The 16,734-nt window shown below is 46.1% G+C and overlaps 1 protein-coding gene across 1 annotated transcript in view; it reads left to right on the forward strand.

Annotated features, from left to right (window-relative positions):
• The window catches only part of LOC115081088 (vomeronasal type-2 receptor 26-like), a 122,639-nt gene that overhangs the window by 36,466 nt on the left and 69,439 nt on the right, over nt 1–16,734 (forward strand). The window contains exon 2 of the mRNA XM_029585598.1: nt 11,967–12,258. Coding sequence (XP_029441458.1) covers nt 11,967–12,258 — 292 coding nt within the window. The remainder of the gene's footprint in view (nt 1–11,966; nt 12,259–16,734) is intronic.

The raw sequence follows: 16,734 nt of genomic DNA on the forward strand, positions 1-16,734 counted from the left end.
AATTCCAATTCTCCATCACAGGAACATACTCGCAGGAAAACCTTCATTGATTTCCCGTCCACTCACCTACAAATCCCTCATCCCGATCATGATTTCCCCTTTCACACAGATCCTAGGCCTAGCGCTATTCTCACTGATTCTATTCAATGCACAATCTCTCTCCAAGAAAACGCTAATACTCAATGACCTTCTTCTAGACAAAAATCCGGACTTCTGCGCCATAACTGAAACATGGCTTAAACATACGGACACCGCTCTAATAAACCAACTTCCAACTCAATCCTACGATTTCTTCTCCATTCCCTGACGGAAAAAAAGGGGTGGGGGTATTCTCCTAGCAGCTAAAAAAGATCTAAGAATTACACAATTCCCAATTAATTCACCTACAAAAATTGAAGCAGGTCTTTTCAAATCAGACCATCTGCAAATCCTGCTAGTCTATGCCCCCCCCCCAGGCCTTCTGGACTCCGACGCCTCACCCATGCTAGAATTAATAGCCTCATACCTAAATATGGATCACCCTGCCATAATATTGGGAGATTTTAACTTACATGTCGACGACCCCATCCGCTCAACCAACTGTGAAACATTCCTAACCGCCATGTCTGCCATGGGTTTCAAGCAGATAATCGACAAACCTACCCATAGAGCAGGTCACACCCTGGATCTTATCTTTGTAAACTCAGGCATCTCACACCCAACACTACCCATATGCAAACCAGTCCCCTGGTCAGACCATGCATTAATCTCCACCACCTTTTCACTGGCACAAACGAGCAATAAACACATCCTTCAACCTCAATTTACCTACAGGAAATCTTGCTCATCCGATGATCTACACAATCACCTTGTCATAGAACTCCCGCTCATAGACACCTCCACGCCAAATTCAGCCCTCCATTCCTGGTCCAATATAACAGAAATGGCAGCAAACAAACTCTGTCCTCTTGCAACAAAAAAACTCAAACACAACACCCCCAAAAGACAACCTTGGTTTAACGAAGAACTTCAGAAACTCAAACACTCCCTTCGACAGAAAGAAAGCAAATGGCGGAAAGCTCCTTCACCAACCTCCCTCTCTGCTTACAAACTTGCCCTCCACCAATACAAGAGCTCTACATTAAAAACAAAAAGGTATTTCTACGCGCACAAAATCCATCACCTTATTTTGATTCAAAGGCCCTGTTTGCTTACGTATCAAATTTAACGCAAACCAACACACCAGACATTCCGCTCAACCAAGCGCTAGAAAAAGCAGAAGAGCTGGCCCTTTTCTTCAGCAACAAAATCTCCAACCTTCTAACACAGCTGAATTCTAACACCTCATCGCCATTCAGCACATACTTCCATCCCAACAAAGACATCTCTATACGATCCTTTGAACCCATCACAACTTCAGAGATACAAACTGTATTGAAGAAAATGAAACCATCGTCACATCCATTTGACCACATCCCATCCAAACTACTCCTGCTAATTCCAGATACCATTTCCAAAACTCTGACAGACATTATCAACTGTTCTTTAGGCCATGGAATCTATCCAGATGACCTGAAAACTGCCTCCATCAAACCGCTCTTAAAAAAACCTAACTTAAATCCTAAAGATCCTACCAACTTCCGTCCAATATCCAATCTCCCTTTCATAGCCAAGGTAATGGAAAAATTAGACAATGCCAGACTTTCAGACTACCTTGAAGAACACAAAATTCTGTTCCCTACCCAATACGGTTTCCGAAAATCCTTAAGTACTGAATCACTACTCATATCCCTGACAGATTACCTCATCATTGGCCTCGATAAAGGTCATGCTTACTTACTGATCCTCCTGGACCTCTCAGCCGCTTTCGATACGGTTAACCACACCATTCTACTAAATCAGTTAGCGAACATTGGAATAACAGGTATGGCACTTTCCTGGTTCAAATCATTTTTGGGGAACAGAGGCTACAGGGTCAAAATATATAACAAAGAATCTCAACATTATCCTTCCTCTCTGGGAGTTCCTCAGGGCTCTTCCCTATCACCCACGCTCTTTAACATTTACCTGCTCCCCCTCTGCCAACTGTTAACCAAACGGAACCTTAAACACTTTCTATATGCGGATGATGTCCAGATAGTCATCCCCCTCAAAGAATCTTGCTCAAAAACTCTAGAATTCTGGGAAAATTGCCTTCAAGAAATCGACGGCCTCCTCTCCAGTCTAAACCTAATACTAAATTCTTCAAAATGCGAACTCCTTCTAATTTCCCCTGAAAACAGTGACATCTTCACAAATCTACCAGCCAACTTACAAACCTCACAAGTAAGAGACCTAGGAGTTATCATTGATAACAGGCTAAACCTAAAATCATTCATAAATCAAACTACCAAGGACTGCTTTCATAAACTCCATGTCTTGAAAAGAATAAAACCTCTTTTCCACTCTCACGACTACAGAACAGTGCTGCAATCAATAATCTTCTCTAAATTAGATTATTGCAACTCTATTCTATTAGGTCTACCGTCATCTCACACTAAACCCCTTCAGATGGTTCAAAACTCGGCAGCCAGAATATTAACAAACACTAGGAGAAGAGACCACATATCTCCAATCCTCAAAGACCTACATTGGCTGCCAATTCACTACAGAATCTTATACAAGGCCATAACCACCATCTACAAAACCATCCATCAATACTCTCTGCTTAACCTTCATATCCCTTTCAGAAAATATACCTCCTCCCGACCCATCAGAGAGTCCTACAGAGAATCCCTACAGGTACCACACTCCAAAACCACTAGACACATAACCTCCAGAGACAGGGCTTTCTCCACTGCAGGACCCCCACTATGGAACTCCATCCCACCGGATCTGAGACAGGAACCCTGCCTTCCTACATTTAGGAAAAGACTCAAAACGTGGTTATTCATGAAAGCCTTTCCAGACCCAATTTGAACCTTTACTCACCACTTACCGATACTCAGAATTTTTCTTAAGATGGTAATTTATAACTGTTCCTCAACATGGTAATTCAATAACTCTGCAAACTCCGTAACTCTGTTCACACCATTAATTGGTAAATTTGTTCTCCCTGTTAAATACCTATCTCCTTTTCACTGCTCCAAGTTGTGTAATTCCCTTGTTTTATTGTAACTGCAATCTATTTTGAGCACCTGTTAATGTTTCTTATTATTTGTTATCTTGCTTCACCTCTTGTTAATTGTAAACCGGCATGATGCGATTCCCATCGCGAATGCCGGTATAGAAAAAACTCAAATAAAATAAAAAATAAATATAACATTCTCTGTAAGTTACTTCTCTTGTAGAATGCATGTTATAGAGCACTGATAAACCAGCACAGTGTTTCTCACCACATTTACAGCACTGGCCAGGTAATGAAGACCCTAAGACACCCAGAGGGTCTTTTCTATTCCAAATCTACATCACTAAACCACGATAATCTGACAATCTCAGGGTGACTGGAAATCAAAGCTTCCCTGGTATGGAGAGTGAATTTTTTTATCCTTATTAGTTTTATAAGAACATAAGAACATAAGAAATTGCCATGCTGGGTCAGACCACGGGTCCATCAAGCCCAGCATCCTGTTTCCATCAGAGGCCAAACCTGGCCACAAGAACCTGGCAATTACCCAAACACTAAGAAGATCCCATCCTAATGATGCAATTAATAACAGTGGCTATTCCCTAAGGGGCGGATTTTCAGCGCCCTGCTCGCCTAAATCCGCCCAAAACCGGGCGGATTTAGGCGAGCAGGGCCCTGCGCGCCGGTAAGCCTATTTTACATAGGCCTACCGGCGCGCGCAGACCCCGGGACTCGCGTACGTCCCGGGGTTTTCGGAGGGGGGCGTGTCGGGGGCGTGTCGGGGGCGGGCCCGGTCGACGCGGCGTTTCGGGGGCGTGTCGGCCGCGTTTTGGGGGCGGGTACGGGGCGTGGCTACGGCCCGGGGGCGTGGCCGCGCCCTCCGTACCCGCCCCCAGGTCGCGGCCCGGCGCGCAGCAGGCCCGCTGGCGCGCGGGGATTTACGTCTCCCTCCGGGAGGCGTAAATCCCCCGACAACGGTAAGGGGGGGGTGTAGACAGGGCCGGGTGGGTGGGTTAGGTAGGGGAAGGGAGGGTAAGGTGAGGGGAGGGCAAAGGAAAGTTCCCTCCGAGGCCGCTCCGATTTCGGAGCGGCCTTGGAGGGAACGGGGGGAGGCAGCGCGGCTCGGCGCGCGCAGGCTATACAAATCGATAGCCTTGCGCGCGCCGATCCAGGATTTTAGTGGATACGCGCGGCTCCGCGCGTATCTACTAAAATCCAGCGTACTTTTGCTTGAGTCTGATGCGCAAGCAAAAGTAGGCTGTTCGCGCGCCTCTTAAAATCTACCCCCTAAGTAAACTTGATTAATAGCAGTTAATGGACTTCTCCTCCAAGAACTTATCCAAACCTTTTTTGAATCCAGCTACAATAACTGCACCAACCACATCATCTAGCAACAAATTCCAGAGCTTTATTGTGCATTGAGTGAAAAAGAATTTTCTCCGATTAGTCTTAAATGTGCTACTTGCTAACTTCATGGAGTGCCCCCTAGTCCTTCTAATATTCGAAAGTGTAAATAACCGATTCACATCTACTCGTTCAAGACCTCTTACTTTTCTGGTATTTTTGTCTGCTGTTTTGAAATAGTTTATTGGTGTTTGGAATATTAAAAAAGTAATTCAATATGAATTTTTAATTCTTCGCTCTTCTATTGATGATTATGCATGTATTGTATTTCTTGATTCATTTGAGGAAAAATGTTGTTTCTGTTTTTCTACTTTTGCACTGCATAAAGTCTGGTTTGTTGTGGTTTCCGGTTCAGTTTTTACCTAGGTGTTTCTATTTATACTTTATAATGTTAGGTTTGCTGGCTTGCGGAATGGCCCTGCCATCTGCCTTCCTACCCTCATTGCCGCCTGCAGTGCTCCATAGCCAGGATGCCACCAGCATCTGAGCCTCGATCGCATGGCATAGGACACTGCCAGCAGCTAAGTCCCTCTCGCATGGTACAGGATGCTGCCATCCAGCCCTTCTTAGGCGCACATGTGGCCAACGTGCCTTGTCTAAAAGAGACCATGGCAGGAAACCTTCCTTGGTGCCACTTTATGATATCACTGGCTCTCCAGAGGAGCATCAGATAACTCAGCAATCACTCTCCTACTTCTGAGTAGTGTGAGTTACTCCAGCGTTCCTGTGCTTGCCTTGATCCTGTGTTCCTGCCTCGTCCAGCCTTGCCTTGCCTCCTCCAGCCCTCCTTTTCCAGCCTCCTGCCTGTCTTGTCTAATGCCTTCTGTGTGTCTTCATCTACTCTTGACCTAAGTCTCCAGATCTTGACCTCTTGCCTGGACCTGATATTGTTGCCCACTGCTCACCCTGATCTTGGTCTGCCTCTGACTCCTTCAGCCTGCTGCCTGTCTTGACTTCGGAGTGCCCATTGACTCTTGCTTGCATGACCAACCTAGGGACCCACCTAAGCCCTGCTGACCCCAGAACCCAAAGACTCAACCTGTGGGTGAGGAAGCTAGCATAGGGGAAGCTTCAGGCTGTCCCACTAAAGAGTACATTTGCCAGCTGTTGGCATAAACCTTGTAGCCTTGCCTACAAGCCTGCATCAACTACACCACAACAGCAAAGGCTTATACCCAACATATGGTTGCTCTGTTCTGTATTTGGTGAGGGTCTGCTTGTATTCTGCATGTGTGACTAGATGAGGTATTCTCCTAGTAGGAAGTGTATTAGTGTTTTAGGGGTTTCTGAGGGTTAAACCAACATCCACAACACACAATACGGCCCAACACACAATACGGCTAATACTATTTTTTTGCAGGGATTTAGCATCACAGTGTGGCGCCTAGGCCACAAAAGGTTCTAGGAGAATATTTCAGTGACTTTAAGTGCATCACAGGTTTCCTCTAATGGATGCTCTATGTGATGTAAATCTCTAAAGTAAACATCTGCTGGATGTGTACAAGATATGCATGGAGGCAAAAGGTCAATCTTTGAGAAGCATAGGAACTTTCCAGATGCCCTGGGTCATCTTTGTGTCAGAGGGGCATTCCCTGAGGGGTTTAATAATTATCAGAGATAATAAAAGGCCTTGACCTTCCTGGGTCAGGGGCTGCTTCAGATTTACACTGAAAGAAATTGGTTGGAGCTGTGATCCTCTCCCAGGATTGACAGAAGGGAACAGGAAGGAGAGCGGCAAGGATTTTTTTACTAAAATCCCTAGGAGGCTAAGAAGGGGAAGCAAGGCTGCAATATCACCCAGGATTCACAAGACTGACCCAGTGTCTGACCAGGACAGGAGCTCTTCTGGACCAGGAAGCCAAACTGGGTCAGTGGGGACTTGTGCTGGGCTTGGAGGACTCTGAAGTTACCTCTGAAGGGTTTTTCCTTGAGCTGGAACAGGACATTCGAGTGAGTAACAATCCATCCACAACTAAGGACTGAAGGAAGAGAGGGGGCTGAGGTTACACAGAGGGATAAGAGGGGGGAAAGTAGGAAAGTTACAAGGGACCCTGTGTGCTACTAAGAGGCCATCTCTAAAGGTGAGAGATGTGTAAAGAGGAGAAAAGATTTCCTGGGCTCTGCCTTCTTTCCTGAGTTACATATCTGCTAGGGATGTGAATCGTTTTTTGACGATTTAAAATATCGTCCGATATATTTTAAATCGTCAAAAATCGTTAGGGCCACGATACAATAACAATTCCCCCGATTTATCGTTAAAAAATCGTAAATCGGGGGAAGGGGGAGGGGAAGGGGGAGGGCGGGAAAACCGGCACTCTAAAACACCCTAAAACCCACCCCGACCCTTTAAATTAAATCCCCCACCCTCCCGAACCCCCCCAAAATGCCTTAAATTACCTGGGGGTCCAGCGGGGGTCTGGAACGGCCTCCTGAAATCGAATCGTGTTGTCTTCAGCCGGCGCCATTTTGCGCCGCCATTTTGCAAAATGGCGGCGCAAAATGGCGCCGGCTGAAGACAACACGATTCGATTTCAGGAGGCCGTTCCGGACCCCCGCTGGACCCCCAGGTAATTTAAGGCATTTTGGGGGGGTTCGGGAGGGTGGGGGATTTAATTTAAAGGGTCGGGGGTGGGTTTTAGGGTGTTTTAGTGTGCCGGCTCACGATTTTAACGATTTTCACGATAGTTTAAACACCCAAACGGCAACGATACGATTCCCTCCCCCTCCCAGCCGAAATCGATCGTTAAGACGATCAAGGACACGATTCACATCTCTAATATCTGCCTGCTTCCACCCGACTGTCATTATGAATCCCCTGAAGAAACAGAATTAAACTATATTTACTTTGTAGCACATTTAGAGACTGGAGAGTGACTTATTTACTTGGAGTATTCTCGGGCCGGCATTGGCCCTGTAGGGAGACCTGGCTCCAGCCCTTGATCCCTGGAGAACTGATCCCCTACTTCGAGGGTGTGAGTACCAAGCGCCCCGAGACTGGGAAGGTGACCCCCACACAAGGGGAAGGGTTACAACAGCAAAACCTGTCAATATAATATAAAGTGATATTTTTATCTCAGCAGTACTGTGTTCTTTTCCATGTAAAATCTATTATAAATACATAATTCTTACCTGTGTGTGTGTGTATGTGCGCTCCTAGGGCACCTGATACCCTGGCACCAGCCATGGGATCTGGGGGAGGTGCTGAAGAGTCGGGCAGTGGGGGTGTCAGTTTTTAGAGTTTAGATTGCTGGAGGGAGCTGGGTTTTTTGGTGGGCCTGGGAGATGGACTGAATACATGGGGAGGGGGCAGCACAGTAATTGTTCACACAGGGCAGCAATAGAACAAGCCCCAGCCCAGATACAAGGCTGTATAGAGCACTTCATTTCTCTCCGGCTCTGGAGTCTTTTGATTTATTCTGTCCCTACATGAGAAAAAATGAATTCTCAACCCTCCCTATATTTCAGAGATTGTGTGACGATGCCATTAATTAGCATATGAGATGGAGCATAAAACCTTTAAATATCAGAACTGAGTTCTATGTAGATTTGGAGAAGAAATGCAATGTGTTTATAGCAAGCACTGACTCTTTCCCTCCATCCATCAGTCTGTCTCTGTCTGTGTGCATCTATCAGGGCAGAAGCCTATGGATGGGCAGAGTCCAGGAGTTAGTGCTGAGTGTAGGAGGGGAGAAAGTCCATTTGGCTGCTTTGGCTTGGAAGCAGGGCGAGTACATGTTGAGCTATTAAAGACTAAGGAGGCAGAGGACAGTGAGAAAAATACATTTACCTACTTTGTGTTAAACTTACAGTGGGTACTTTCACAATTCTGTCTGATCATTGTGCAAAGCACGTAAAGGCTACATCCATTCCACTCACGTTTACAACCAATGCCTGTGATCCAGGTCAGATGTCGCCTGGACCAGGGCCGGATTTAAGTTGCCACTGCCTATAGGCAAATGGTAGGGGGGGGGGGGGAATTTGTCTGCATCCACAGCCCACACTCTTCACGAAGGCAGAGTACAATTTATCCCCCTGTTCCCCCTGCTGAAATGATCCCCTCTTATGTATCCCTCCTCACTTTTATGTTGGGACGCCGGCCCCACAACAAAAGCAACCACAATTAGAGCCAGGAAAATCAGCGCAGGGCCTCCTACAACCCTCACATGCTCACCGGCCTTTTGGCACCCGGCCCTTCATCCCGCATGGGTTTCCTCATACTATAGAAACCCATTTCAGGGGAGAGGTGTCAAATGGCCCGTGAGTGTATGAGGGTTGCAGGAGGCCCCGCGCTGATTTTCCTGGCATTGCTTGTTGTTATATTTGTTTTGGGGTCGGCGTTGCAGCGTAGAAGTGAGGGGGCCTGGATTTATGTAGGCATTGGCTGCAACATCACTTCAGCATCTAGAAGTATTTAGCACCGGAGGTAGTTTCTTACGTTGCCTAGGCCTAACTTCAGACCTGACTTGGATTGAAAGTGACTTGGTATAGAGGTTAGAACTATAGTTTCAATTCTACGTCACAGATGATCTCCTGTTGGGTCTGGCCCCTAATCCCCAGCTCCTGCCATGAAAAAGACAGATTGAAAACTCTTCTGGACCTTGTTCTCACCCATCTCCAGCCCCCTAGTATCTTAAAGCATCTTCTGGCTATGGACTGGGTCTTCACAGTGAACTAGTGATCCCCAGTCCCTCCTGACCCACTGCTGCTCTGTTTCTGAGATTCCAAGCCAGGGTTTCTGTATCTTGTAGTTGGGTATGGATTTCATATTATCTGACAGTGAGGGCTCATTTTTGGAAAGGTTTACATGGGGGCTGTGTGTGTGAAATCATGATATACCTGTGCATGTAATCCCCGTGTGTGATAAGTGAATTTTCTGAAGACAAGGTTACTTGTACTTCTTTGGGAATAAAAATGAGGGTGTTTGAGGGATTCTGGGTGGGGGTTGGAAGTCCCTGCACAAGTGAATATTTTGTCAGTGTTGTCCATGCAACTTCCCCGCATGCTGTTCCTCCTGCGAGTCAAGTCACGGAGATGAAATCACACTTTTATTTTGTCTGCAGTTTTTGGATGGAAGGTCAGGGGACCTTGGTGGGGGGCTCATGGGGAAGTGATGGATGTCTGAGTGAATTGGAGGAGGTGTCAGTGAGCTGGAGATTAAAGAGTGTGCACAAGTGAGTGTGTTTATAAGTGGGGAACACTTATACATTACAAAGTTCCACTGCCATTAGCAATGGTAACATGGGATAGACTTAGTTTTTGGGTACTTGCCAGGTTCTTATGGCCTGGATTGGCCACTGTTGGAAACAGGATGCTGGGCTTGATGGACCCTTGGTCTGACCCAGTATGGCATTTTCTTATGTTCTTATGTTCTTATGTTCCTGCCTCTGCACATAAACAATGGGGTTATTGCATGCACAGATTACAATTATTTCCTGTTTAAAATATATAGGGGCACTTTTATACAATAGGTAAACAAAGTATGTGGATCCCCTTAGTAAAACAATGTCCACGTTCAGAACATAAGAACATGCCATACTGAGTCAGACCAAGGGTCCATCAAGCCCAGCATCCTGTTTCCAAACCTGGCAAGTACCCAAAAACTAAGTCTATTCCATGTTACTGTTGCTAGTAATAGCAGTGGCTATTTTCTAAGTCAACTTAATAGTAGGTAATGGACTTCTCCTCCAAGAACTTATCCAATCCTTTTTTAAACACAGCTATACTTGTTGCACTTTCCGGCCGTGTACGCTCCGCGGCCGGGCCTGCTCACCTTTCCCGGCCGTCCATGAGTGCCGGCCTCCCTTCCACCGCCAGCCTCGGCCGTCCCCATTGCTTTCCTCGACCCACAGTGACTCTGACGATATAGCAGGCCTCACAGCAGAGCTCCCGCCGGACTTTGCTTTGCTAGGGCAGAGCTCCTGCCCTAGCAAACCGCCTTAGCAATTGGGTCGACACCGTGAGTGTTTCTAGTTTGCCTCTGCATTCCAAGTCTCGTTCCAGCCTTGTTCCAGCCTTGTTCCAGCATCCTTCTGTTCCAGTATCCATCTGTTCCTGCGTCTCCCCAGGTAGTACCTCTTGGACTGACTTTCTGGTACTGACCTCTGCCTGTTCTTGACTACGCTGATCGATGCCCAGATATTGACCTCTGCCTGCATCCATGACCACACCTGTACTTCTGGAACCTGACCTCTGCTTTGGCTGACTACTCATGCATTGACCTTTGAAACTTGACCTTTGGCTGACCACACTTCCTTCATTCTGGCCTTGATCTTATCCTTATCCTCAGAGACACTCTTCTGGCCTTCTCTGGCACCTCAGACTCCTAGTCTTGACGTCGACTGCTCACCCTTGATCCTGGTGGGCACATCTATGAGCTATCTCTCTGGGAGATCCTGCAAGGCCCACCTAAATCCAAGCGGTCCAGGTCCCCAAGGTCTCAACCCGGGGACCGCGGGCTGCCAGTGATGAAGCTCCAGCTAGCCTCCTGTGCTCTACTTCCTGGTGGCAGGCATTATCTGGGCCCGACCAGGGAGCCTTCCAATCCTGCACTAGGCCAAGGGTCCACCTCCAAGCGCAACTATGCTAACTGCACTAACCACATCCCCTGGCAACAAATTACAGGCTTTAATTGTGCATTGAGTGAAAAAAAACTTTCTCCGTTTAGTTTTAAATGTGCCCCATGCTAACTTCATGGAGTGCCCCCTAGTCTTTCTACTATCCGAAAGAGTAAATAACCGATTCACATCTACCTGTTCTAGACCTCTCATGATTTTAAACACCTCTGTCATATCCCCCCTCAGTCGTCTCTTCTCCAAGCTGAACAGTCCTAACCTCTTTAGTCTTTCCTCATAGGGGAGCTGTTCCATTCCCCTTATCATTTTGGTCACCCTTCTCTGTACCTTCTCCATCGCAACTATATCTGTTTTTGAGATGCGGCGACCAGAATTGTACTCAGTATTCAAGGTGTGATCTCACCATGGAGCGATACAGAGGCATTAGGACATTTTTGTGTGTTATTCACCATTCCCTTTCTAATAATTCCCAACATTCTGTTTGCTTTTTTGACTGCCGCAGCACACTGAACTGACGATTTCAATGTGTTACCCACTATGACACCTAGATCTCTTTCTTGGGTGGTAGCCTCTAATATGGAACCTAACATGCCAGGTTCTTATGGCCTGGATTGGCCACTGTTGGAAACAGGATGCTGGGCTTGATGGACCCATGGTCTGACCCAGTATGGCATTTTCTTATGTTCTTATTGTGTAACTATAGCATGGGCTATTTTTCCCTTTATGCATCACCTTGAACTCTGACTTGCATGCCTTCTGGGTGGAGATACGGGATATTTGATAAAGTCTACATTCTCCACCATACCGTTTGCAAAATACAACTTTAACTTTAGATGTACCCACTTGTGTGTGTATGTGCTGACTTATGCACACCATTGAATATTATCCCCTTAATATTCTTACAGATTAACCACAAAAAATTACTACAACTTCCTGGCCTTGGTTTTTGCAGTGGAGGAGATTAATGAGAACTCAGAGCTCCTCCCCAACCTGACACTGGGGTTCCACATTATGGATTCTTACAACAGTCTGGTTCATACGCTTATAGCTGCCGTGAAAATATTTTCAGGAAGGAGGTTCTGGATCCCTAACTACAGCTGCCGAACATCTGGCACCCTGGCTGCAATAATTGAAGGCCTTCCCGCTGAGGAATCAAGTCAGCTGTCCCATGTGTTGAGGACGTACCACTACGTACAGGTCAGGGGTGTTCTTCTCAATTTAACTTTACAACCTGCTGCATAATCCTCCCCTCCTCAACGTCATCCTCCATGGAAATGAATCCAGCTTGCTGTGCACAATCACTGAAACGTGACACAGTGCATGGAATAAAAGAAGGGTAGTAAGTCCAGATGTGCACAGAAAGGCAATGATAAAATGTGACCATGAAAGAGTCAGTAAAAACTGGCACTGTGGCACACCTACGTTTTCATAAACCTTGCTGAGGGCTCCCGTGTTACTGACGTGTGGTGGAATAAGTAGAAGGTGTGCAGGGCAACAGCCACAAGGCAAGATTTCTCGAGGAGAGGTAGAGATCGTGGTCTAGGGGGAGGATGCACAATTCTCACATTTCTGTCGAGCATTCTCTAACCATTAGCAATTTTTGTAAATCAAAATAAAACGTTCTGACAGAAATACAGTTTTACAGTCACAATCAGATATATGGGATGCACAGTTACTGAAAATGTATTCAGGTACTTAAATGGTAGAAGAGGCCAAATATAAACACATTTTAATAATAAACTAATAAAGTAAAAATATATTAATATTCCATCACAGTTATCAGATTCCTTTTAGTTAAAGAAGAATTTGACTGATGAAAGTAGGGCAAAGTGAGAAGAGCCCTGTCTTTTCCTGTGCTGAAAATATGTGAGAGAATATATCCCTATTAAACTGAATAACTTATTCTCCTGTAATTGCCACTGGCACCTTCTGCTCTCCACGATTACATCGGATCTCAGATTATGACTCCCTTTACTTATCTTTTTGCTGGATGGAACAGCAGCAATTACAATGAACATCTCACCCAGGATTAACTATATTTTTATGTTTAATTCCCTAGAAAAACATGAAGATTTTTTTATAAAGAACTAAATAAAATACAAAAAATCTGTTTCCTATGCTCAGATTAAACAGAGAGCTTAACTCGGTCTTTACTGACAGAGGAGGCAGCTTCAGTCACTTCCAGTTTTATGTAACAGCTAAACAAATAAAGAAAGCCTTCCTGCCCCCAAACTGGAGATGACAGATGCAGAAATGCTGCTGGGGAAGCAGGAATTGTGTCTTCAGCTCCCGATGTCCTAGCTTGGGAGTCTGTATAGAAAGTTATAGAAAGTTAAACCTCTTCCCTAAAGATCTCTTCCTGTTTAGCTTCCAAACAGGTGATACAGAACGGCCGAGCTTTTTAGATGCACTATTATTAACTTGAAAGCACCAAAAATACAAACAAATCTGCCCTCCGTTCGGCGGGTTTGAAAACGGCCTCTAATAAGGAGGTGCTAGGGCGCGAGTCCTAATTTGAATACAAAATTGCGCGTTTTATTGCATCGGCCTGAAAGTCAGAGAGAACTCATCGTATTTGAAGATCTGCAGCTAAAAGGAACAGAGGATGGGGAGGAGCAGTCACTGGAAAAGAAAATGAAAAATGCTACCTAATTTTTTTGCATTCTTTTATTTTATTGGCGATGAAATGGAAGAGCACAATCAACATAGAATGTGTTTCATTTTGTTTATTTTGTGTTGTTGCCATTGTAGTAACCTATAAATGATGGCAGACAGATCTGAATGGTCCATCCAGTCTGCCCAGCTGCTTAGGGAAGTAACTGCTGCTCCATGTAGGTGACCTCCATGCAGAAAATATTACACCTAAAGTTAAAGCAAGAACAAAAGAACCATCCCCTGCTTAACAAGTGTGGTGACGCTGACAGGATGATTTTTTCAAAAGGTCCTAGGGTTAAATCATGAATGTGCTGTTATAAAGGTGAATGTTAAAAGCCTGATGTGCACCGAAATTAGGGGAAGTGCGAATATGTCGGGCGCATGCACGCTGAGTGGATTTTAAAAGCTGCCGGATACGCACATAAATGTCGGAAATTCTCAGAAAGGGTTGGGGTGTGGACATGATCTGGGTGGGACGTGAGTGGTACATGGACGTTTTGCGACTTTAACCAGAAATTTGCATATAAATATTTACGCAATCCGGTGCACACCAAGGCTCCCTGCCCCGTAACCTTACTTCTGCTATGGATGACGTGTGGCAAAAAAAAAAACCCCAAAAAAACCGAGGCATTTTGGAGAGGTTTAAAGGGTCTGGGGTAACTGGGGGGTGTACAGACTATCAAACCAGGGGGGACCGGAGGGCCTCTCTCTTAACTGGGTGAACTGGGAACTAACTGGTAAAAGTGGGAAATGCGTCACTGTGCTTCCCATTTAAAATTTCCCTTCAAGTGGTAGAAGCGGCTTTTGCCTGCCCAGGCACGCGCCCACCTAAAATTGTGTGAACTTGAGCGTGCGGCCAGGCTGTTTTATAATATGCGTGTATGTATGCAAGTATGTTATAAAATAGCCACGTCCCTGAGCCAATGAACGCTCACACATGTGCGCCTATGCGCCGGATTAAACGTTGCCTTCATAATGAGCAGAATGGGCAGAAAGAAAAACCACGTAATGCTCCCTAATCCACAGTATAATCATAGGTCCATCAAGAAATCTCCCATGCTATGCAAATAAAACTCTAAAACATATCTCACAATATCAATAGGTCCCAAGAAGCTGACATGCAAAACCTTGGCAGCCCTGCTCCATGTTTTGAGAAATTCTGTTTCAGGGCACAAGGAGTGAGAGAAGGGAATAGGCTCCAGCATTTTCCCAAATCTTTTATGCCATACTGAATACAAACAAAACCAGTGACAGGTTTCAGACAGTTTGAAGCAGAAGCTCCTGCTCAACTGGAACTTAAGTAAAATTTGCCTAAAACGCATCTTTATATTTAAAGGCTCATGGCCCCGTCCACCAGGACTGGCTCTGGAGGAAACTGAGCCCTGTGTGAGAATCGTTCCTGGTGCTCCTCACGGCAAAGGGTAAGGAAGTCGGACTGAGAGGAGGGGAGAGAAGGTTGAACCCCCCTTCCTTCCCCCTCAGACTGATGTGGATTCGCAGTAGTGGGAACACTTTATCACTCCCCCTGAGCTCTGTACAATCCCCCCCACACACACACACTCCAGTGCTGGCCTTAGAAATATGGAAAAACGTATTTGACAGAATAAAAAGGCATGTTTTTTTCATTTTCTTTCAAACATGTATTGCTGGATCAGACAGCCCCAGCAGTACTGATGCAACTAATCTCTAACACAAATTTCACATTTTGGCTAAATAACCAAGAAATAGGCTAAACCCCTAGACTATAATACATACTGGTCTGCCATTAACTGTATCTGACAATTTAACTATAAGACAGTACAAGAAAAACTCCCAGGGACCCTGTATGCAATAGGGATGTGCATTTGTTTAAAATGAAACTACAAAATGCAACGAATAAGGTTAATTCATTTCATTCAGGGGGTCCTGAACCAAATTAGGGGCCCCCAAATGAAACAAATCTTATGTGTTCATTTCGTTTTAAACTAATTATTCAGGCCTGGGTCTAGGCCCAGTCGGGGCCTCAACTAAGGCATAGGCCGAGGCCCAAAGCAGGGGATGTGGCCCTAGTTCAAATGCAATGCCAAGGTCTTGGCAGAATCACGGGCTGATGCCAGGGCCTCGACCAAGACCCCTGAAAATTAAACAAAAAAAACAAAAACATCCCTTATATGTCGGGTATCTGACAAAAGCTGGGTCCCGATGCTGGGGTCTAGGCCCAATGCTGTGACCCGACTCAGAGGCCATGTCCTGATGCCGGGGCCTCGGCCCAGACTCAAGCACAATGCCATGACCTGACCTGGAGCTAGTCCCGGACCCAGGTCTAATGCTGGGGCCCCAGCATGGAGATCGGTTCCGGTTTCCTGTGCCTCATCACATGGTCAGGCCCAGACATTGGAGCCCAGGCCTTGGAGCCTCTTCTTGGTTAATTAACTCTGGTGTGACCCCCAGCGGATGGTGTCATTTGGCTTGCAAATGCCAAAAAACGAAGAGAGCCAAGAGGTTAAAGGCCTGGGCCTTTCCCTAGATTGAAGCCCCAGTGTTGGGTCCTGGTCTTCGGGTCAAGCCATGGCATCGAGTCTAGGTCCAGGCCCTAGCCTAGGCCAAGTCCCTGGTCTTGGGACCCGGCCCCTGGGTTGGGTTGCGGCATCTGGCCTTGGTCCAGGCCGAGGTTCCAGTGTCAGGACCCAGCTAATAGCACTATAATGCCCTAACAAAATACAGACTGAGAGGGGATTCTCCTCCCTTCCCCCAAAGCCTGATAGCAAGGTGCTGTCAGGCCATAATTTCCTAAACCCCCCCAAATCTTTTTACAGATTTCTGAAATTGCCACCATTATATGCCGGTCCTGGTCCCCGGTCCCAATTATCGGTTAGGTTAGAGATTGGACTGCATTCCGACCTTCTTCCCCCCCACCCCCACCCCCACACACAAAGCAGAATTCTTGTGCCTGCCTCCCCCTCCCCCTGCCCCTCCTAATCCCCCGATACCTTTTCTAATTGAGCTGGGAGTGAGGGACCCTCTGCCTCGATCCTGGTG

Source organism: Rhinatrema bivittatum, chromosome 19 (genome assembly GCF_901001135.1).
Source record: "Rhinatrema bivittatum chromosome 19, aRhiBiv1.1, whole genome shotgun sequence".
Classification (NCBI taxonomy): Eukaryota; Metazoa; Chordata; class Amphibia; order Gymnophiona; family Rhinatrematidae; genus Rhinatrema; species Rhinatrema bivittatum.